This window comes from Zosterops lateralis (genome assembly GCF_965231275.1).
Source record: "Zosterops lateralis genome assembly, chromosome: 7".
Classification (NCBI taxonomy): domain Eukaryota; kingdom Metazoa; phylum Chordata; class Aves; order Passeriformes; family Zosteropidae; genus Zosterops; species Zosterops lateralis.
Genome location: NC_139767.1, coordinates 26,245,900 through 26,270,904, shown reverse-complemented (window position 1 = coordinate 26,270,904; position 25,005 = coordinate 26,245,900). Strand labels below are relative to the sequence as shown.

Genomic DNA, 25,005 nt, shown 5'->3' with positions numbered 1-25,005 from the left:
AAAAGAGATTAAGAAGGATGACAAATGGAATGGAGATAAAAATGCAAAAACAGAGGGGCAGTCACGGAAAGAGACAATAGCACATCCTTCCTTGAAGCACTGGAGACCAGAAATTTCATGTATTCTCCAACATTTCCATAGCTACTTATAGAGTATCACAATAAAAGTATGACTTTACTAAAAACAAACAAAGCACACATCAAACCTGTTAACTTCCATATGTCATAATGCCTTTGAAATTAAACAATGCCTTTCTTTTTATGTTTATTTAAATCGTCTTATATATACACACCTGAAACTGTTGCATCATTTCCCTACTTATCTACTACAGACCTCCCTTAAAGCTTCCTGCATTTATTTAGGTACCTTTCACCACAGAACACACAAGGACTTGCTTACAATACACCAAACAATGACAATGAAGAATCACTGGGAAGAAGCAAGTGGCATGTGATTTGTTTTGTGGTGTCTGAATCATTAATTTGTATTTTGTTTCAGGAGGTGCCAGGGGAAAGATTAAGACTATAGTGTTAATGGAGACAATTCTGAAAAGGTCAAGTTCCCCAAAACATTGTGAAAATTCAGTGATAAGATGCGGGCAAAGACATACCGTGACTGAGGTGATGGAGCCTGACAGAAAACTACTCTGAAGGGCTCCCTGTGCTGTTTCATCTGAAGGCGGTGCAACGTCTGGCATATCAAACAAAATGGAATGGTAGTTACCAATGCAGACACCAGAGAAGTTTTATTGAAGCTGTACTTAACTACAAAAAGAATCTGAACAGAATAAGGCCTGAAGTGCTAAATCTGACCTATACCCCTATTTTTGTTAGCGCATTAAGAGGTCTTCAAAAGTACAACGTGGCTTAATACAATCCATAATGAGCAGCAAGACTCATCCTACTCTGTCTGTACTGGTAAAAGACTTGCACAGAACCTGGTATTTGCTGCACTTTCTATCTTCAAATTTATGTACTCAGTAGGCGTACAAAAAAAATCTCCTTTTATCCAACGATCTCAGAGTTTTACTGGGAAACTATTTCTCATTTATAAAGGAATAGAACAAGATGCAGAAAACCAAGTAATTTGCCTGTCATTACACAGTGAGTCAGTGGCAGCAGCCCACACTGGTCATACATCTCTTGCTGTTCTTATCAGGTACTGGCATTAGAATAAGGTCTTTTATAATAGTTACATCCATATGTATCAACAACATGATCCTCACAATTTCAAATTTATGCTCGTTCTTTCTCTTGCTCAGAAAATGAACACTATTATACAATGCACTCTATTTAAAAGATTACACATTAGTGCCTTCCTTTTTCAGCCCAGTATTTCTTTGACTGAAAGATACCAGAAATGCTTTTGTGTTTGCGTTTACCATGAACATTTAAAATTAGTTAAATATTCTACAGAATAGACGTTATAGCTACCAGTGCCAACAGGTTAAAACTACACAAACCTAGGAATGGATTTATAAGCAGTTGTATGTGGCTACGTTAAGGAAGGTTCACTGTATACAGGACACGAGTCTTGTACGTCTCCATGCTATTCATCACTGTCGGGATTACTGAGTTCCGGATCTTCTATCTGATCCAAGAGCACACTCCTATTCTTATCTGCAGCATGTGCTCTGCCAGCCCTTCGGATGCAAAAATTTTTCTCCCTGTGGCATGAAAAGTGACTAGTGCATGAGGGGTGGGGGGAGAATGAGGATGACAGTGCAAACAAACAAGGAACAGTAACACAAACAAAAGATGAATTGTTAGGAAAAAGGTTAATTTATGCAACTCAAAGAAAAAAAAACTCCTCTAGTTAACAAGCAATTCTTAAAAACCACAGAACTTGGCATAAATTCTATGATCCCTTTAGCATATCATCTTTGGCACACAATCACAGGAAAGACTGGATTTTATCTTCATCAATGACTTTGGCAGACCTTTCCAAAAAGAAAGATTGTTGTAATTGGTGTTAATATATTTTCCTACAACTAGTCTCTGCAGCAGAAGTTTCACTTAAGTTTCTTACAGTGCATTCAGTTTTACCATTTGCCAGAAAATTGATAGAGTCTAAACTTTTAATTCACAATTACTTTTCTTGTCCTGAACATGTCCAAATCCAGACAGATAAACTTATATTGGAAATAATGATTGCCACTTTTGCCAACAAAAGACAAACAATGCTATTCTGATGTATGGAAATACAGAGGCTGTGCTGTGAAGAGTTTCATGCCAGTGCATCCAACATAACTGCCTTAAAGCTTTCAGCTCAGGCAGCATTTGGGTAGGGTAGGCAAAGCCAAGTTAATTATGTAGCTGCTTGATACATCTTCTCCCACCTGAAAATGCCATGTAACTGTACAGGGACAGACCCCAAAGACCTGTTGTGGGTAAAGCAGAAAAGCACCAGCAGCTGAAGGAAGAGAGAAAACAGGATCTGCTCCTTTCTTTCCAAACATCTGTTATTATTGGCTCTTTCAAACAGCTATTTAAACGTAGCATCCTGGATCTTGAGCCCCTGTGTGATTGTTTCTGCTATACCATGCCAATCAAAAACCCTATCAATCCACACCAGCAGTGAGCACACACCCCTGTCACACCCTGGTGACAGAAGATCATGACACGTACTGAGGTGGTGGCACTGGACTTCAAAAGGCAAAGGCAGCTGGATGAAACAACCTCCCTCCAGGAACACTGCAGGCTCCCACAGGTGTGGGGAGCAGCCCCACCTGTACACGTGCTCTTACCCTTCTGGTGTATGAATACAACTCTTAAGTTGCCAGTGAATGTATACATTCCCTTGAAAAGCCAAAGTATGCATAACATTTAGAATAATTATATTTTTAAAATGCATTTTGGAATCTTCACAGCCATAGATAACCTTGTTTACAGGACCTGCAGTGCTCAAGGGATGTATTACTGCTATAGTCAATATCAGTCAATAGAGCAGTGAGAAGAGCTGAGGGGACATGGGCTTGACTATGCATGGCTAAGCTAACATCCTCTGGGAAGTGACTACCAGGCATCAGTGCACGTCTTGGAACAGTAACTGCTACAGAAGAAAAATATTTATACACAGTAGCCAATGTTAAATTGGGCATAGAGAAAGGAGAAGGTATATTCCTATATATATTTTAGCTGTACTTGTCTATTAGACAGCTTAGTTAGCTTTAGGTTACAAAAGACTTTCAGAGAGTAAATTAACTGATCGGAAACAATTAAACTGATTTAGAAACCAATGTTTTCTTTCTAAAACATAGACTGACACTGAAATAGTATTTTTAATTTACTTTTTGTAACATAAGCTGTAAGTCCAAGTCATGTATAAGTTTTTAAATATCACATGACATGTATTAATTTCTTACCTGTTCAAATATTATGTCCCATACATATTGGTATTTTCTGCTTCCCTCTATTTTGATACATGAGATACTTAAGATGCATAAAATGACTCCACAAAATCTTTTTCCTCAAGAAATAAATGGGCCTCTCTGAAAGATCAAGGCATATGGCTTCAGATGTTCAGTTTTCAATCCAGATTAATAAAAGATAACACAACTCTTTCTTCCTCTCTCTTTTCTTCTTTCCTTCTCTGACAACATCCAAAACAACATCCATTTTTTCAACTGTAAGGCTGCCTTTATTTCACTTCAGAAGAGAATTCAACCAGAAGTCATACTGAATTGTCTTTCCTTCACAATCTGTTTCTTCTTGTGTTTAGACTCATCTAAGCTTACTCAGATCAAATCTATTACAAATCAAAACCAATCAACAAAAATCAACCCCTAAATAAACCGTGATTTGTCTACATAGACAAATCTTGCAAAATAAAATTCTGCTGACAAGTAAAATCATCATGGTGTAACACTCTTCTCTGGCTGTAATTATTTCTGTGCTATAACTTCTTCTTAAATGTTATCACAGAGGCGTCACCACCGTCTCTGCCGGGCCCAGCCCTGGCCGGCAGCACATACCTGTGGGAGCCACCAGGGATTGGCCCTGCTGGACACGCAGGGAGCTCCCAAAACCCGGCCATAGAAACACTGTAGGCACTGAAAAAAATGCTTCAGACAGTCAGACCAGTCCACAGAATAGATGTATTAAAGTCTCTAAAGGACATTATCTACACCTCACAATTAATAAATTACATTGGTTGCTCAGAAACAAAGGGTTTCCCCTTTAATTTTCCCCCCAAATTTTAAGTATAAATATATAGAGCATAACAGACTGATAATCTCATTCTAAATGCTGTAAATCTGAACAAGGACACAAATGTTAAGAGTGAGCTGTAATTAGTGGTATTGCCACATTAGTTCATTTGGCAGTCAGATCCAGATGTTCCTGTTGATCAGCCTTTTGTCTGTCCTAATAGGACACCAGTAACAACATTCTTTTCCAGAGAAACCAGCCTCAGCTGGTTTCAGCATAAACCTCTTCAAGTAAGAGGCCATTATTTCAGTTTGTTGTCGTAAGGTCAATAAATCAAGATACCAGTATATTAAGATATAATATAGATAACTGTTAAAACTGAGTTTCTAACATTGACAGTAAAACTTATCTGTGTCTTATCAGTTGAAATCCAACTCATGAATTTTCTTTTTAAAATCAAGACTTTTCAAGGCTCTCATAGAATGCTATTTCTTTTCAGTTGTATTCTCATACAAAAAGAAAAGTCTGGAAAGAATTGCACAAGAGAAAATGTCTTAAAAGACTGAAGTATTTCTTAGAAAATAGCTTTATAAGTACATTTGGGAAAACAAAATCCATGTTCTATAGACAGTAATGAATTTGACTCTACCTTGACAAGGTTACCAGACAAAAAAAAATTTCAATTCTGCCCTGAAAGTCTTTTCCCCAGTATAGTTGCAGTCACCCCTAATTTGTGCTGTGGGTGAGACTTTCAGAGCTGCTGCTCCCCTCAATTCTCTTCTGTTATCCAGGCCAGTGATAAAGACCATTAGCCAAGGCAAGAGTGGGTGCAGAAACTGCTCTTGCTCCACACTTGGCTCTCTGAGTGAACCACAGAAAACTTTGAGGTGGGTTATCCTCACTTGTGCTTTCCATCTGGAGATGTTACTTACATCCCCATCAGCATTCCCAAATTTCTTTCCTATTCCCCCATTTATGACTCCTAAATTCAGGAAGTTCTTATGTCTAAAATACTTGATTTTTTATTATCAAATTATATTAATTTTTTGAGTACTCAAATCTTGAGTTTATCTTATTTTCCCTGTGGGGTAATCCAGTCCTCTGATACACTAAAATTTTTTTTGAACTGTGTTATCTACAGTTTTTAATAAGAAGAGACAAAAATGAGATAGGATTAATTTCAAGACTCATTTTTGAAGAGCATGACTAATAACGCTTTTAGAGTATAACAGTTTGCAGGGTTCTCTTTGGTCAGCCTCTGATCCAATTTATGGCTTTCTCTACTGATCCCAGTAGTTTTCACAACCCGTTATGGACACTGTATCCAGTCATTTATGGAAATTTGCATTAGATCTACTTCATTCCCAGTAACACACACTTAAATTTAGCAAAAAAATTCCCACATTTCTAAAGTGGGAATCATCAGTGTCTTCAGAACATAATAACAACATTTATTCTTAAAAATTAAGGTGGAAAACTATTTTCTGAAAACAAATTTCCTTCATAAGTTTGGACAAATCCTTTACTCTATCAAGCAGGCACAATTCACTGCAAAAATACCAAAATTGCATACAAGGTGGTTATACACCAATTCTGCTGAAAAGGATCCTAGAAGGTAAGTGGGAAGGAAAGAGAGTATTTTTAGTAGGTCATAAGATACAAACATAAACCAACTATGTCATGCTGTTGTAGAGAGGGAATTCCTCATATGAGGATACTGAGTCAGGCGCACAGCCCACGGGACAGATGAAGGTCCTCTCTCATGATTCTCAGTATTGCAAAACCTCAAATGGATTCAGTTTTAAGCTTCCTAAACCAGATGCAGGTTAAATAAGAACAGCCAAGAGACTGTTCCAATACCAAGCACTACCAAAAGAAAACACCTGAAAAGGCACAATAATAAACCAGAAAGAATTCATGTTATTTAATACAATACTGCAGAAATTGGATATATTTCAGCTTTTATCCATACATAGCTGATGGAATGCTTATTAAGGCTCTCAGTGTTACATCTACTAGATACTAGATTTATTTAAAAAAATAATGGTATGGAGGAGTGGAACATACACACAGCCCCTGCCTTGTCAGAGGAAAGCACTTCTGTAAAAGGGATGACAAGTACAAAACACAGTAAAGTGGTCAGGGAAGGCTTTAGTTCAAGTTTGGGACTATAATTTTGTCCCTGAGATAAATTTTTAACGACCTGTTCCACAAATAAGGAATATACTTATATATACTTTGAAATAACGTTCAACAGAAGGGATTACCTGGCAGTGGGGAGCTCACACTATGCTCTATCAAGCAGTAACTTCTTTCTTGCTTCATATCAATACTATATTTTATTATATCCATGTTTCAGGTTTTCTGGCATCTACTTGCATGAGCTGGATAGATTCCTGCTTTCCCAGTCTTGCCCATGTCCTACCCCTTTTGGTATTTTCTGGGGGTTTTCCTGCTTCCATTTCTTCTTCTTGCATTCAAAAAAAAAAAAAAAAGATACAAACATTTGATGCAAAATGTATCAAAATGTTTCTGATACATTTGAGGTTGGCCGCCTAAGACCAGCAGTGCCAAAGAGGATTGATAATACCCACAAACATTTGACCCACGTCAAATAAAACATGAGGTATTGGGTTTGCCTTGCTTACTGTCAAACTTTTTCATAAAGAAGCAGAAGAGAGATAAACATAAAAATACAGAGGGATCCTCACTTTTAGACAGATCTAAATTTTTTTTTCTGCCCTTTAGCAGAACCAAGTTTCCCTAACTAAACTATTTTTAGATGCCCACTATTATTTCTTCCAGCTTATAGATTCGTTACATTCAGAGTACCTACAAGAACAGAGGAAGGGCAAGAATGTGTTTTAGGAAAGAAGAAAAAGTCATGTTTAATAAACTTTAAACATTAGGCTTACAAATCGTGCCAGCAACGTTCCATTATCTTGTTTCCATAAATGCTGAACAGCCTGGGAAATTAAAAGAAGCTTCATGTTGCAGTGACAAAATTAAGATAGGTTTTGGTGTACCTATCAGTCAGTTGAAATGCAGACATTAACATTCTAACTTTGTGGATCCTTGAATGACATAAGTGTCAAGATGAAAGCAGCTGACTCAAATGCAATCTGAATTAGACAGAAGTGGAAAAGGAAATGGGGAAGAACTTGTAGGAACCAACAGAAATTCTAACTTCACTTTCTTTTTTTTTTTTTCCATAGGTAACACAATGACAGGATTTAAATCCTAAACGCATATCATTCCAAATGGCAACACTGAACACCAATGGCTCTGCAGCTCTGGTATTGTCTGTGTTACCAGCCTTGCTCCTCACCATATTCTACCCTCCCTCTCCTTCCCCTCATCACCAGCAAAACACTTTACAAGGTGCAGTCTAAGTTTCATCTGAGGAGTCTTTCCACCCCAAGTGTTAGGACAGGGAAGGGCCAGAGACAGGCCATGCTCCATCTCCACCAAGCTGAGATTTCTCAAGGACCAGAGCAGGTGAGGAGGGGACTGTGGGTCTGCAGCTCAGGGTAACCGGGCTGGTGGCAGCAAGACTCGGCATCAGTTGGTTCTCAAGATGAAATTCCACAAATAAACTCTTAACACCTCCTTCTCCTCACACAGAACCAGACTGTCTGGTGAGCAGGAATTAGGAGACTGGGAGGATGGGGAAAGACAACTGTCATCTATCAGGCCCTGCTGGCAGCTTGACTTGGTTTTCTGAATTATCAGCAACACTGAGAAGTAAAACAGGAATACAGAAAAATCCATTAATCTGAGTACCCTGCTGATAACAAGAACAAAACTCTTCCCTTCTAGATGTGCCCCCCACCCCAGTGGTAACACTGCACCATTACCTGAGGGAAACTGCATGAGCTGCCCAAGAGCAGCATCACTCAAAGGGTTCATTTATAAGGCAGTAAAGCATTACTGAACAGAGTGCTGTATTTCACATCACATCACCTTTGGACTACTTCAAAAGAAAAACATCAATTTTCTAAAGCTTCTGGTGTGCTCAAACCACCTCCTTGGAGATAATCTCACTTCCTAGAACCCACCTAAAAACTTCAGGATCAAAAGGACTGTTGCAGATGACATGGCCTGAGGTGTAATATGAACACTAAAAGCTGCAAGTAATTCCAGCATAACCCCACAGGATCACAGGTTGGTCACTTCTGTGGTTGTCAGCATCAGAAAATTGAGCATTTTAGAGGAGAGTATATGCTTTACACTGCATGAGTTGAACAGATGAAAATTAACCAAACAACTCCATTCTTTGAAGACTATTTTTATTTTTTAGGAGATTGTGCTTAACATTTGGTTGACCTCTGAGGAAAAATCCACCAGTGAATATTTCACTAACAACCTTTGCACAGTGCACAACATGCAAAATAACATGAATAGAGCTTGAGAGAAAAGATAAAATTACACTGTTTTAGAGTGCCAAATGTAAATACATCATTTTCAAATGAAACTGTCAAACATCTTGTTATGGTGGTAAAAACCAAATCACTATGCAAAATGATAATACAAGAAAAGTCAATTGTATGTTTCTAATAATAAATGCTCTTGTGGCTTTTGAAGTCACAAAAAAACTCTTGGCTGAATTGAAGCATTGATTTCTGTAGTTATTTATGTGCAGTTCCTATTAGAATTCTATTGAATTCCTTGAATGGTGAATGGAAGTGCTTTTGAAAACACACACAAAAACTGTTAAACAAGGGACAAAATAAATGGAGAGTGTTGTGTTGCCAAAAAGTTTCAAAAAGTCAACAGAACATTTCAACATTTTTTGAAGTGCAAACATGTATGACATGGTTTGACAGAAAATAAGTCTAACACAAAACCAATATTCAAAATACATTTCCCCATCACTCCTGAAGAGGAAGCATAAAGGCTGATATTTGCTTCTCAGACATTATTTCTAAATAATGTCTAAATACTACTAAATACTAATTTCTAAATAACTTCTAAATACTCCTCAAATATAATCTATAGTAAAACATAGCTTTATTTTACAGAATTTCAAAATGCTATCATTCCATCTTTTTGTCCACTACATACCCAATATGATGATATTTTACTTACTATGCATACAGATATATCCAAAGTGTACAATATATGTTAATCATGCTAAGAAAATAAGGATATTTATACATTGCCAAAAGAAAAGGTTTCACTGTGGGTTTTTCTTAGTTCCAAGGAAAATGAGACACCTAAGCCCGGAAAACAAATTTTTAGAATGTAGCTTTCTGTTTACAGCAGAAAAATAATAACATTAAGAAGTTTATCTTCAGAACTTTTGTATCAGCCTATTTTTATTTTAACAGAAACCACATTTGTTTTCTCATGGAAATGAGCACTTTTAAAACAATCTTACCAGAGTGCTCTTCAACAATTTAAGTAGTATCTTATTTTGAAGGAACTTAAAATTATTATTATTGTAGCACGACTCAATACCTATATTATTTTTTTTTTTCCTAATTACTCATGGCACACTCATTCTGCTGATCTATGGCAACTCCTTTGAACCTGCAGCTCCCCATCTTTGTCCCTAACACGATGACATGATTTGCCATCACGCGCTGCTCTCCAGGGATGGATCTCCGGTCATGTAACACATCCCAGCTGATTGTACACAACTGCTGGAGCACACACAATTATCATGGCACACTACCACACAAAATATATTCAAATGAATATGAAATACTTCAGTGGAAAATGCTTTTTGCAGATGCTGGAGTAGCTACAATTAGCTAGAATGAATCTGACTGGAAGACAAAGAAAAAAAATACTGTAACGAGGCGGATTGGAATATGCTTACATCAGTGTAACTTAGAAAACAGAGATTTGACAAAGTAGCTTTACTGGCAACAAGTTCTATTCAAAGGTGGCTGAACATGAGCTGAAGTTTCAGATGTTAATCAGGTTCCTCTTTCAAGCTACTCTCTCACATACATTTCATTAGTATAATTTCTACAAAGCACTTTTATTTCTGTTTTCTCAGGACTGTGTATGTGCTTCCAATGCCAAAGAAGTTATTATCCACATCACCCTTATTCAGAGAAGGATGCTTTTTATGAAAATCCTGCAGAAAGCATCCAGCATAAATGAGCTCCCATATAGCTCTCCTGTAAAAGGAGGGAGAACATATGTAACTGGGGAGGGGACAGCAGCACGATCATTAGGAGGAGGCAATGCTTCTGCGAGTAACTACAACCCAGTCTTTTAATTGCTTACTTCAGTTTTATTAAATAGCTTACAGCTATCTAGAGAATTTCTAATCTTTCATTTAATTAATCTCAAGAATGAAGTTCTCCTGCAGGAATTTCCTCTTGGAGGATTTTCTGTCAGATGTTCATTTTCAATCTATTTTCTAGTCCTCTACTGAGGAATTCTGTTCTAAATGTAACTGTATATAAACATCCTTGGTGGTTACTCACACCTCATTTTCTTACTGTATGTCTCTCAATCTTTCATGTGGCATGTTTTTGAAAGCAGTGATATTTTAATTAATATCTTCATTATGTCTGTTATTCAGTTTTATAAAATTTACTTAACTATTGCAAAGCTTGAAAAAATAATACAGAATTTCTGAAAGCATGGGGATTGTGGAAAGTCAAAAACAGCTCTACCAAAAGAACCCAGAGTAGATCCCCCACATTGCATCTCCCCAGGCACACATCACAGCCACTTCCCCAGACAGATCCAGGAACTGCAGAACAAAACACTCAAACCTATACTATGAAAAAAGGGAAGAGAAAATATCACCAATACCTTAAGTCTCTTAAGTGATAGCACACCTATTAGGTGAAGGTGCCAAAATATTGTAACCACGTTACACCGCCCAGGAAAGCAAAGCAAAAATAACATTTTCCCAACAACAAACTAGTCCAAACTTGAACATCTGAAGGTTTACAAAATTCAAGCCACTTGCAGCCTGAGTAGTTTACAAATCTGACTTACATGGTATGTTTTAATATATGATACAATGAAAGGAGAAGCAAAATATTAATCAGTGAAGGGCTAAGAAAGGTAAGAAGCTTTTGCCACCATTAATATTCTGTTCCTCCTCACCTATCTGCATGTATAACAAACTCCAGAAGAGATGACAGAACCACAACTAGCAGCAAATATATCAGCCCTTAATACAGAAGAATCTGAATCAGCAGTCTCATTTAAGCTCACAGGAAACAAGTAAGCCAAATATTCAAATCATTTGGAGATAGGACCCCATAATACAACCATCTGGTGGGTTTGTTCCAGGGTAATACCACTTCTGCATTTCAGTTTCTCCCTCCTGTGGTGGTGTGTACCAGACTTATTTCAGCACAAACTTCCCAATAGGCCATGAGATTTGTTGACATTAAAAAAAAAAAAAAAAAAGAATTACTTTTCCTTATTCATTATGTTTACCAAAACCCTACACATTTTAAAATCATTGCAGGGCAGCTTTCCTTTTCCTCTTTCCCCTCTCCTCTACCCTGACTTAGACAAAGGTGATACACTCCTTCAGTTTTAGAGGCATACAAATTTCAGTTTTTCAAAACCTTCTTTTCATAAACATTACATCCTCCCAAATATTAAAGAGATCTGCTCCATGGAAAGCAGGTGCACTTGGATCAGCTAATAGGATGCACCGTGTTCTTACAGAGTCAACACACAAGCCTAAAACACAGTAAGTGGGGAATTAGTTGTAGATTAGGACTCCCAAGACTCATCCACAGCCTCATCTGCACTCAAGTACTAAAAACAGACTGTGGCATCAATCCTAACTGCAGCCTGCCTCCAAAAAAAAAAAAAAAACAAGAGCCTCTTCCAAGGTATGTCTTAATAGCAGCTCACAGTTTGGAGGTTACAGGCCATAGATTTAAAACTCAAATGCCAAGTTCCATAAAATTTCATTTTTAAGTCAAACAAATTGATACACACCCCCTCTCCAAAAGTAAAGCTTTTCTAAATAGGGACACTCTATAACTCAGGAAAACATTTTAAGAGCAGTACTGAGGCTATAAGCAGTTTAGAGACACAATATAAAACTGGCACATGCAGGACACACACACAAATCACATGGGAAAAAATAACTTACAATGCAACACACCACTGGACATCAGCATTGGTCATCTTTAACCTTATTTACACATCAAAAGACAAAAATATGTCTCACTTTTTCAGATGACACTAAAAGCTTGTTACATGTATCAAGACAGACAAATGCAAAGTGACATATGCTAATTTTAACTCTCTCCAAAGCCAATTTTCCATGGGAAGATTGCAGGTTTTTTCCCCCCAAAAACACTTCTGAATTCACTGACAAGGTTAATAGAAACAAAACAAACCCAGGTTTATTACGCAATCTTCCTCCTAAATTGTCATTTTTTTAAAGCAAAAACATTGAAATCATAGCTGTAAAACCTGAGAAGCATTTTTTTTTATATACCAAGAGAAATATATTACATTTTGGATTTTTTGTTGTTGTTGTTGTTCAAATCAGTTATAATAGCTTTAATTGCAATTAACATGTTTTGCCACTTCCTGGCTTAAGAAAATATAAGCGAAAGCACCATCAAGAAATTCTCTTGGCCCAGATAAAACCACGCTAAATTGAAAGTTCAGAGATCTTGAATAGCAGCAAGTGTTGTTCACTGACTGGTGTATTTTCCACGTTCTCTTACTGACCATGTGGTAATTTCTCCACCTGAAGGACAGGAATTAACAACATTTCTAGTCCTATTCAAGCCTGAGTTAAGTATGAAGTTACTTCAGCGCTGTATCTGTTGGCACATACCAGAGAGCACAAATTCTGGTGTGTCACACTTGAATCTCTCCTTTTAAAAACACAGCTCTGCAGGGTTATCAAATCCACTTGCTGCAAATTCCACCTTCCACTGCGAGCAGAAAATACAGGAATCTCACTCTCGCTTGTTAACCTCCTCCCAGACAAAGTCTGCCAGCACATCTCCGAGACAAAGGAGCCACAGCAGGCTCTTTCACCAGCTGCTGCTCTGGTTTACATGGACAGCGATTGCTGCAGATACAGTTTCAATTTCTGCTTTTAAATCTTACCGATACAATAAAAAAAAAAAAAGCAAACTATTTAACCAAGAATTGTTTTCTCATCTAAGAAAACACTACTTATGTAACTTTGATTGCACTCAATTGACACAAGTTTCAGAGCAGTACTAATGTCATTTGTTTCCCGTGTCTGTCTTTTGCAGCAGACATAAAACATTCTTTGGGGGTTTGGTTGGTTGGGGTTTTGGGCCGGTGGTTTGTAGGTCAGAGATGTTGGTACACAAATGCAAAAATCTCACTAAAGGACTCAGGAAAAGCTAAAGTATACTGAGCTTAAAAGTTAATATCTTTTTGGAGACAAAATGAGGATCATTTGCTTAAGCCAAGCACAGTTAACAGCAGAAAACCAAATCAATTAAAATTGTTACTCCTAGCAAACACCAGAAAAGAGCTTACATTTTTTTGTTTCCAATTAGCTTATTAAAACTATCAAACAAAACAGCAAAATCACATAGAACTCAATCCCTTCATACTTAAACTGATGTTTCCCAAGAAAAAGCACCAGTCAGAACAAGGTTTTGACTGGCAGATATTTAGCAATTTTTAATTTAAAGTCTGAAACCCAGGTTAATAAGAGAACTGAATACATTCTCCTTAAATCTAATCTGCAACATTCTAATTTAAAAAAAAATAATAATAAAATCCAAGTATGAAAATGTTGATCTCTAGCAGCACTACATTTGATTGTCATTTAAAGATCTGGGCTTTTGTTCATGCAGAATAATTCAGTTATTATTCTCTAATCTAGTTACCCTGGAAAAGAAAAGAAATACCCAGAAAGGCCATGTAAGAATGCACATGCCAAAAGAAGTGGATTGTCTATTTCCTCCTCATCAATCTTAGGGTCAGACTGAAAACTGTGAATGAAGAGCTCACTTCACACCACAATGAAAATATTTCCCAGAGCATTCTTCACTACAGATCATAAATACTCATAACTAAAAGACTGTTTATTTTTAAATGAATATTAGCCATTTCCCCCTTCCTCCTGTAACTGTAGAGATGGCAGTGTCTCATAAACCACACAAATGGAATTACATTTATCATCCAACAGTCACAGTAAACTTGTCCAAGAAGTAATTGCAGTGTGAGACAAAGTACTGTGCCAAGAGAGGTCTAATTGCATCTCCCTACCAAGTCTTTGTTTTGAAGGTGCATAAGCTGAGAAAGGAGAAACTGGTTCAATTCTCACATTTCAAAGATAAATTCGTTGTTATGTTTGTGTGATCTACTGAGAATCTCTGTGACCACCAGCTGTAACATTCTGTGGCATGTACTGGGACACTGCATAAAACCAGCACAGACTTTAGTGTGCTGTTAACCAGATTATTTTAACCAAAACATCTGGACATTGAATTCTGGTATGTCAGTACATCAATAAAACTTCCATGAACCCTTTAACTGCTGTAAACTTAAAGTAATTGATTTTGTAAGTGGCAAACAGCAACAGTTTTCTAATTCTGAAATTCTCCAAAATAAAGATGGAAATTTTAAATAAGTACCTGCACATATAATACTATAATAATTATATATATATATATAATTATAGACTTAAAAAGAACACCAAAATTTTAGAAATTAAAGGTTTTCAAAAGCCTAGAGAAAATTGTTTTTGTGCTACTTCAATGGATTACAAGTCCTGAAGGAAAAACAACCTCTGTTCCCAAACAAGCATATATGAACAGCTGGTCCAGAGAGCAAAGACCTGCTGTTGTATCACCAGCCCTCTGCTGAGCTCCTGGGGTTTTGTCTCCTGCTCGGGCCATTCTCCCCTCCCTTTGCTCTTCCACCTTCACAGTTCCCTCTTTCCCCCATCAACAATTCCATATTATACACACACACAAACCATTTTTACAGTTATTTAGGTTGGAGGACATTAATACCCATGAGAATTTTGTCTGGCCATTTTATGAAAAGTGACAGCACCAGAGTAAAAGTGTGGTATTAAAAAAAAAAAAAAAAAGCACATTCAACCATCTGCTGAAAGATTCTCTTGTTTGACCATTTTATAATTGGTGAGAATGGAAGTGAGGTGACACAGAAACAGGATGTGAAGGCATGGGATTCATATGATCTTGCACCAAATGTAAACTCAAACCAGGGGAGAGGAGGAGCAAGGCACAATCATGATGAATCAGAGGATCAAACTATTGGTAGTAAGAAGACAAACCACAGAAATGTGCTATTTATCAGCTTAAGGAAAAGAGTCTAACATTCATTCCAACACCAAAATAAACCCCAAACCATGCACATGTCTACTGTTTGCTTTAATTAAAGTTTTGACCAGTTGAAAAGTTAAACCAGAATATTCAATCCACTGTAATTTTCAGAAGACATTTACCCAACCCATCGACTACATCTAAAGTCTAAACTGCCCCGAGCAAGCTGCTCTTTTTCCCACAGACAGGTGAGCTTATGGCTGACCCATCCTGGCTGCCTTCCCCTGCAGTGTAACTTCCCTCAGCTCTCCAGAACACACTTGCAGAGTGTCCATCCCACTTTTTACATGCACTCACAAACCAATGCACAAAACTCATGTACACTCCACAAAATCCTTATGAAGTAACAACCATAAATAACGACCCAGCGAAATGGAACCCCTCCAGATGCTGCTCAGGACCTTTCAGCAGTGCTGTTACAATGTGAAAGCAATGTTTAAAAGTCCCTTTATCCCGAGTCATCTCGTCACACAGTACTGTACTGGGCTGCCAGCCCTGGAGCTCTGCACGCCCAGGAGCCCCTGTGACATCACCCAAACACACCCAAACATTCACAGCAGCAAACCCCAAACACAAATGACAAACGCAGGCCTGACCGCTGAACCGAGGTCTGAGCTCAAGTTCCTGCAGCAACTTCTGTGCAGGTGGATCCATCTGCCCAAACAGGGGCCGCTGCTGGATCTGAGCCAAAATCATGTACCCTGAGTATTAACATACCATATATTTCAAATATGCTAATGGCAGTGACATGTAAATAGTACTGCATGAACTCTGCTCATTAACAGAGCTGTCATCCACTCCACAGAGCCATTAACATTGCTTCTAAGATTACGGGACTTTGGGTTTTATTCGTGCTTTACAAATACAGCTGCTAATAATTAATTAATTCCACTCACAGAAAAACAGTATTGGCTGAACTTTCCTGCTGCTACAGTGTAAGTGTACCCAACCCTGAGAGTATTTTTAGCAAGGGTGTTCAATCAATACTGTTATGTACAACCTAAATTAGACATAACAGGACATGAGAATTGTAGTGCATGGCAACAAACAACACATTTCACGGACAATTTTGCTCAACAAGAAGTAACCATCAAAGTAAACTCTAAATAGGTAAATCTGATTCCAAACAAATTCAACTGCAAACATAAGGAACACATACTGAAAGGTAAAATTATTTTTAGAATTATTTAATACGTTTTTGCTTGTGAGGAAAATGCATTTGTATTTCAATGTTTAATCTGACTTTAAAAAACTAAAATTAAAAGCACACACATCACCTAAAAATACAAAGAAAGTGTAATGACAACAAAATTATAGCCAAAAAATCAGACCAACTGTACATTTCTGTGTTTATAAAGTATAAACTTGCCTGGGAAACATATTGACACACGTGTACATACTTGTAAGCTTATCATCCAGAATCATATTTTATTAACATGGTGCAAACCAGAGTCATGCCAATATGTAAAAACAACTTTTTAGGTCAGTGAAGCAAGAAATCCATTGTCAAGAAAATGGCATCCCTAAGATTACAATACTGAATATATTATGTTCAAGCAACGATCTGGAAAACTTTCCTACAATATACATATCTAATAAAAAATGGGTTCACCAATTCCAACGTAACTCATTCCTGTATTCCTGCAACACACATTTACAGTGTGACGAGCACACAATGTCTGCACGCGTGTGAACACGCCGGTGGCTCCCAACAGCACCGAGCACTTATTTGCCAAAACAAGCAGGCAAACAAACGTGCACTCACAAAACCCCCTAACACTGAACTCTGAGTTTAGCTCAGGGCAAGAGAAATGCCCCGTGGGTGAGCAAATGTACGTGCACACTGCAGTCCAACAATTATTCTTCAGCTGAGATCCATTACCACTTCTGTAATACATAAATCATATAAATATTTTCTATCTCGCACTTCAAAAAATTGTAACAGCCTGAACACTCAAGTCCTGGATGGGTGTAAATAGCAGCATAAAGTTCATTCACGTGTATTTTACATCTGAACGATGTATATCCTCCGAACAGACCACAGGTGGGAACCTTTCACGTACACTGGCAGCTATCTAGTTTTAGCTACGGGCTCTCGGAGATTTTTGAAAGGAAAAAGACGTTACGTCTCTTCCAGCCGGTGCTGCAACAGCATGCACGAGTGAACCCATCACCAGGTACACGGAGAGCCTCTGTCGCATATAGACACAGCGATTATACAAGCCTGCTGCTCGAGGGAGACACTAAAAATGTACCAGAGGAATGCAACGACAGCATTCAAACCTATTTTCCCTGCCCATAACCAGGGCAACGCGCACATGTGCCTAGAAAGCACAGGATCGCAAAGTTTTTTTTTTTATTAAACACGCTAAAATAAAAATCCGCTCCGGGCGGATTCGGCAGAGTTCACCGCATTTTAGAGACCACGACCTTCCCCCGCAGCTCGCTCCCCTCCTCACCCCCCAGCTCCACACAGCCCCCACGGCAGAGGGGAGCCGGCTCTCCCGTGTTTCGGAGGGGGGAACCGGAGGCAGAGCGCACACACACACACCCCACCCTCCCCACCCCCAGAAGGGCTCAGGGCAGAGCCGCTCCCCGCCCGCGGCGACCTGAGCGCGAAGTTGCAGGAGGCGGGGGGGGGGGTCACAGCACGGGGACGCGGCTCGCAGCACCCCCTGTCCCCCCCGGCCCGGAGCCGCCTTTACCTTCATGTACCATCCACGTCCTGGGTCCAGATGGAGCGGGGCGCGCGGAGGGAAGAGGCGCGGGGGCTGCGCGCTCCCGCCGCTGCCGCCCCGCGCGACCCCCAGCCCGCCTCCGCGGGCGCGCGCGCCGCAGACGCTCGGGCACGCGCGGCGCCCGCGCACCCCCCCCCGCGGGATCGGGATCGAGACCGGGATCGGGAGCAGAGGCGCCGCTCGCCGCCCCCCCTCAGTCCGCCCGCAGCGCCCGCCCGAGCCGCAGCCTCGGGAGCAGCGACAGCAGCCGCCCCGCGCTCCGCCGCAGCGGCGAGCGCCGCATCGTACTGCAGCGGCTGGGCCGGGCGAGCGGGGGGAGGAGGGGGAAAAGAGCCGGGGGAGAAGAGGACAGAGGAGCCCCGGGGGGAAGGCGGAGGACACCCCCACCCTCCGGCCTCTCCTTCCCCCCTCTCCTCACAGCGGCCGGCCGGAGGGGCCGCACGGGTCGGGGCTCTCCCTCACGGGGCGCGGCGCTGCTCCGCACGCAGCCCCGGCCGGGAGGCAGAGGGGACCGGGGGGAAGGTGGAGCGGCGGGGCGCTGCGGAGGCGCCTTCCCTGCCGGCGAGCGAGCGAGCGGCCCTGGGGGAGGAGGGGGAGGACCCGCAGCCTCCTCCCCTCATCGCCGCCCTCCCTCCTTCCCTCCCGCCCGCCTCACGCGGGCCGCATAGCAACCAACATGGCGGCTGCGCAGTCACCCGGCGGCGGGCGGGAGGCGGCCCCGAGAGCTCGCGAGAGCCGAAGCGGGGTGGGCACCGCGCTCTCCGTTCTATTGGTCCGTCGTGTCTGTAAAAAGGAGGGGGAAGGCCCGAGAACGCACCTGGCAGCCTGATTGGCTGGGCTTACCATGGCTGAATGTGACGGTGAGCACGGATTGGTTAGCTGGGCCGTTACTCACGCCTGTAGCGGTGCGCTGAGGCGGGCGGCCCGCACCGGCTGTCGCTGCTGGCTGTGCTCGGTTCCCAGCGCTGTCCCGCCGCCCTCACCTCGCCCGTGGGACGGGCCCCGCCTGAGGGGGGCTGTGCCCGTGGGAGCCGCAGGCTGCTCTTCTGACCCGCTCCGTTCGGGGGGAGAAATGAGCCAGAGCGGAGCAGCGTCTAATGTCATAACCCTCCGTCTTGGTCACATGGCCGCCCCGCCTCACCCTGCAAATGTCCCAGAGGGTCATGACTGCCTGTGGGTCCTCGCCGGAGCTTTCCACAGTGTGAGATGTATTTGCCTCTTGGCCACATAAAAATTTTCGTTTGTGGCCTGTGGGAAGGTTTGCGTTCAAAGACGTGGTTTAAACACAAAGACGTGGTCCTTTGATGTACTTACTCTGTGTATGAAAGGGTTTGGTTAAAAATGTCTTTAATGTCCACTTATTAAAATAAACCTCTCACAACAAGCTCTTAGCCTAATAACAGACACATAGAATATATAGAATCATTTAGGCTGGGAAAGACCTTTAAGATTACTGAGTCCAGTGTTTGGGAATGAGTTCTTGGATTTCACAAATTCCTAACCATAGCAAGATGTGGAGTAATACTGAAGGAGTTTGCATGTTCTGTTCTAATCAGGAAGCTTTCTAAAATCTCATTCGTTTGATGTTTGCAAACCTTATATACATTTCCAGTCTAAATTGTTCTTGTGCCAGTTTTGCACTTTTGCTTAAATAGTCCTTCTCTCTTAGCAGTGTTTTCCTCCCATTACTTTTAGTAAAGCAATTTTACCCCTCCAAACCTCCCCCTCCCATTTCCCCAGTGAGGATTAGGATACACAGGACACTCCTCACAGCTTCTTTCAGGAGCAAGTTTGAATTGGGGGTGAGAAGACTGAATTTGGGAAAAGCAGTCAAGCAGAAATTTCAGATCACAGTCTCTGAAGCACTTTTTAATAATAGACTTCTTCATGATAATGAGTAGAAATCAGTTACAAGTTGCTGAGATACACATTTTATTAACAAAAATCTAAAAGATAACAAAGCTTGAATTGTGAATGATTCCCCTGGATTGAACAATTCCTAGACTGATGATTTCATAAAGCCCCCACATAATACACACAGCAGCAATAATACCATTCCTTGTTGCCTTCCTGTTTCTCCAGCTCTTCCTCAGCATCTCTGTAGTTACATTGACAGACTGATTGTGGTGCAGAGTAGAGACATCCAGGAACTGCATCCTGCATTAGTGAGCTGCTGCCAGCCTCTTGAGCAGGGCATGTGTTCTCCTGTGCATTAAAGGCATCCTTGGCTGCAGAGTTGTCTTGGTTTCCTGATAATTCTCTTTCAGATTGTGTCAAATTTAATCACGAATTGCACACATACATTTCAATCCATTTGCACTTAAGATTCCAATTCTGCCTCTCACATATTCATATCCTTGTGCATGGTTTGTGTTAAACATATAGTTATCTGAGAAGAGCAATAATTAATACATTACTTTCAACAGAGTGTGTGATGGAGGAGCAACCCAAACCACTGTGGTGACCGTGGAACTACACAAGATTGTTTTGGCAAATGTAACCTTGCAGTGTTACAAAGGGATTTGTTTTGCTGATCTGACACAAAATTGGTGACACATACAGATATATATACATTCTGAAGTTAATTCCTTGCAACACATTGTCTTTTCTGAATTTTGTGGTTTGACTTGATTCAAAGCCCTAAATCAAGGCAGTGGAAGATTCCCACCATGTGCAGAGTACTTCATGCCAGGCCTACATGACAAGAGAACTAAACAGATATTGACAACAAGCAAAATTGCACTGCAGAATGTTTGAGTGCAGATATTGCTCAGACCTTACAATGCAGAATTCAGCAAAAAGACTTACTTTGCAGAATTCTGAGTTACATGTTATATACCCTGAGCAATCACTTCCCAAAATAATGAATGAAAGAGAGAAAGCAAACTGAAATGTCACTTTGTCATTATTTACTCAAAAGAGCACATTCCTTTCTCATGTAAAATGCATTCAGCTCAATTCTCTTTCAGGAGTATAGCTCTTTCATAAAACAGGAAGTTTCTGGCTGTTGTTGGCCTATGCAAGTAAGCAATGAAAACTGTGTTTTGTGAAGATATTTTGCATAGTAAGAGTTTAATTTTCAAACCAGTGTATGGGGATTTATCTGTACTCTCTTGATGCATTTTGGGGAGGATATATTATCTTGTGGCTTGTTGTGTCCTGCTAGTAAAAAACCAGTATCTTAAACTGTTTTGTACTAGTTAAACCTCTTGTGTAAATATAGAAGCAAACAAAAGCTTCTCCTTTACCTAACAGATCTGTGGTATGTGTTTGTGCCAACAACCTTATTACTCGTGCAAGACCTGCCAACCAAGCTGTGATAATTTATGTGAGAAAAATGTATATTAAAAATGTGAATGGGATTTTAAGCCTCTCGCTGAAATACATGCAAACTGCTTTGTGGCCAAGAAGATGTACTTAAACACTGCATTAAAGCAATTCAAGATAAATTACTCTTGCCACAGGTGGAGTTTAGCTGTGAAAAGAGGAGACAAGGCACTTAATCTTAACGCTAAGCTTGATCAAGCATAATGTGTGTTTATTAGCAGACACATTTTCTATAAAGTAAGGTCCTAATTCACCAAAGCCCTTAGAACATACACATGCTCCTCAGGGAACAACCTTAAAGTTGGCCAAATCCCGTGTGGGAAGTGCCACTGCTCAGCATAAATGGCAGAGAAGTTTGTGCTGGAACACTGCTTTGGGATCACTGTTAGTATATCCATAGTGCACATTATGAACATAAATAGTGAACATGAGTGTTCAGCAGTGTCCTAAGCTATGGGGACAGAAGGATTTTGCTGCTCAGGACAGGGACTCACTTTCTCCTTAGGTTTGTGCAATACCTGGTGCCATAGGGCTCCACAGCACTAATTTTTAGAATACTGCAAAATAGTAATTTGTGGTAATAAGCTTGTTGCAGCTACCATCCATTCTGGAGGCTGGCTGTATCTCTTTTATAAATATATGTAAGAGATAATGCTCAGAAATGCACTGAAACTGAAAGATAATGGAAACATCTGTACTTACAGTTTCTGGACCATATTTCACCAAGTCCTTTTTTTCTCCAGCCAGCCTTTGACAAACTTCTTTGCCTTTAATGCACTTCAAAGTACCACAAGGTTGAACTTCTAGATGCCCACTGCAAACAGCCAAGTGATTTTGTGAAGTCCACTTGTGCATTCACTTGTGGAATACTGTTTATTTTCTGCTTCTGTCCAAAAGAAGAAGCATAAACTCTGTAGCAAGTAGCATAAACTGGCAAAAACACCTTGTAGTAAACTAGGTTAAAAATATTTTGAAGCATAAATTTATTCCCAAACATATTAAGCGCAGAGAATGTGAGGAACTAGCAGGCAACAGAGATGTAACAGAAGCATTCAGGGAAAACAGGAGAAAATTAAGTACTTTTTTTCCCATCACTGTTCTTTATGGCAGATTTTGAGATGATTGCCACAACAAAATGTTTTTTAGGAGCATGTTCAGAAAAAACATATTTGCAAAAGTGGGTACCTGTGGTTCTGGAGCCAGTCAGTAAACTGTACAGTACTTGTCTGCCAGGACAATGTATTTTTCACCCCAGGGTTCAAAAGGAATTTGGATCTGAAATTGCCCAACTATTAATTTTGCTTTGTAATTTATGGTTTGGAGTGAACTCAGTTCTGAAGGAATAGAAATTTTTAGACAAGACTTCAGAGAAAACAGAAATGACAGTCCAGTCAGTCTAACATGTGGCTCATCACCATGTAATGAGAAGAAGCGGAAACTGCAAACCTGGTAGTGCTTTAAAAATGTCAGTGAAGTCAGCAAATATTGATAAAGAGGAGCTGGCTTATGCAGACTTTGTATAAACACTGGGACGCTGTGAGTCTTCAGCCCTAATCAACTCCCTGTTGGAAGAAGACCAAGTTTGTGCCATCCTCTGCTCTTCTGCTATCATCTTCCTCCTCTCCTCCCAGCTTGCTTTTACTCTCAGTCTAATTTCCACAGAAAGGAAATTCAAATGTGTGGGACTCAGGGAGACAAGAGCATGTTTGGGGTGTCTTCCCGGTCTGACCAATAAAGGAGCTGTGGACATGATGTGAAGAGCATTTAACATGCAGCCTGGATGAAGCAATCACATATAAAGATTTCCCCAAACAGGTTTACAAAGCCCGGGAAGGGAGCTCTCTTTGTGATTGGTACCTGCTTCAAAGGGAAGATGGATAGGCAAATGATCACAAAGGGAGTAACCAGTGAGATTCCAAATGCACCTGAGCTTTACAACCTGTTCACAAGTGGTAAACGAAACAGGACTGGACAGTGTTTTCTAGGGATTCACAATTATTCAGGAAACTGCTGACATAAAGTAGCCAAAAGAAAGAAAAGACATCATGATAAAGATGGAGTAGGTGATAAAATAGCAGCTAAAATGCAACGATCACGTGTCAATGAAAGGAAAACAAAAAAATATCTACTTAGCAGGCTCTAATTAGTTCATATCAGTCAGCAAAGATATTTTCAAGTCACTGTGGATAGTTTTCTGAAATTGTTATCTCAGTGCTCAAAGAGGCAGTTAGGACTGATAAGGACAGAAGAGGATGAAAAAGCAACAGTAAAATAAAATGCTACTGTATAAATCTTCAGGAATTATCTTCTTTCCTTTAATACAGACAAAATTCTGCTTATAGCATCTTATCATGTGGTACCATCTTAAGCATTGGAAAAATGTGAAAACACAGGGAAAAAAGTGACCAGGTTGATCAGAAGGATGGAATACTGTCTAAGACAAATCAATTACTCTGGAACTACTTAGAAAATATATGAAAAATGGGAGATGTAATACAGGTATCAAAAATCAAGTCTGACATGGGAAAGGTGAACAGGGGAAACAATTACTCATTTCTTATGAGAATAACGATGACTCTAATAATATTTTTTTACATGGAAGTGTAAAACAAGCAAAAGGAAGTACTATTTAAACAACATCTGCTTAATTTGGATAATTCATCATCATGAGATCTTTTAGATGCCAAAAATACTTAGAGCTGCAAGAAGTTCCTAGACAAATTTGCAGGAAAGGCAGGCTGCTTTGCAGAGAAATGGAGAGAGCCTCCAATTCTACCCTTAGATAGTAAGAGATTGAACTGGTAAATAGGAGGAGAAATTAAGCTGCTACTGCCACTGTAGGGAACTGCAGGGCACCAGGTTACCTGGACCTTTGGTGTGACTCAGGTCAGCCTTTCTTACATTGCAGCTGCAGCAGAAAGACATCCCCACCTCAGACCTCTTGCTTCCTGTGGGGACTGAACCTGAGAAATCCCAGTAAAACATTTAAATCAATGAAACATCTAATGAATGGTTTCAGAACCTTAAAAAGGATTTAATCAACATTTTGAGATGAGATCCAGTGGTCTTAATTTAGCAAACCAGTTGCATAGATACAAAGCCAAAAATGACAGTTTAGTTAGAACTTCATTTTTACTTACCCCAAAGAACCTCACCCAGTAATTTCTGCAACAGGCCTATAACTTTGGTTTGAGCGGTGTTGGATGTTTTAAAATAGTTTTTTTTCTTTTTCTAAGTCCATCATTAAGCAACCCAGCACTAACAACTGCCACTAAAGCCTTCTGGATTTGGAACTTTTCAGAAAATTTCTGGAGTGTTTGGGAGGAGAGAAAGATACATGCAAAAAGCAAAGGGAGTATAAGTGGGCTCCATTTGTGAGGAATTAGTTCAATTCTACTATTGATTTAATTTTACAGTGATAACAAGATTCAAGTGATATTTGAAATGAGCAGCTCATTACTGCCTGTGGAATAAACTGAAACATACAGGTTTCAGTTC

The 25,005-nt window shown here is 40.1% G+C and overlaps 1 protein-coding gene and 1 long non-coding RNA gene across 3 annotated transcripts in view; both read right to left on the bottom strand.

The window, feature by feature from the left end:
- Positions 1-18,212, bottom strand: part of PTPN4 (protein tyrosine phosphatase non-receptor type 4) — a 111,480-nt gene extending 93,268 nt beyond the window's left edge. For both annotated transcript variants that reach the window (XR_014590518.1, XM_083865005.1), the window contains exon 1: positions 18,148-18,212. Coding sequence is in view for 1 of the 2 variants with exons in the window: in XM_083865005.1 (XP_083721131.1) it covers positions 18,148-18,160 (13 nt within the window). In the remaining variant the exon portion in view is untranslated. The remainder of the gene's footprint in view (positions 1-18,147) is intronic.
- A 1,943-nt stretch (positions 18,213-20,155) lies between these two features.
- On the bottom strand, positions 20,156-24,471 carry LOC310911400. The gene is made up of 3 exons (XR_014590507.1): positions 24,372-24,471; positions 22,210-22,393; positions 20,156-21,655 (listed from the first exon to the last, which is right to left on the bottom strand). It is a non-coding gene; the product is annotated as an uncharacterized lncRNA (long non-coding RNA).
- Between the last annotated feature and the right edge of the window lie 534 nt (positions 24,472-25,005).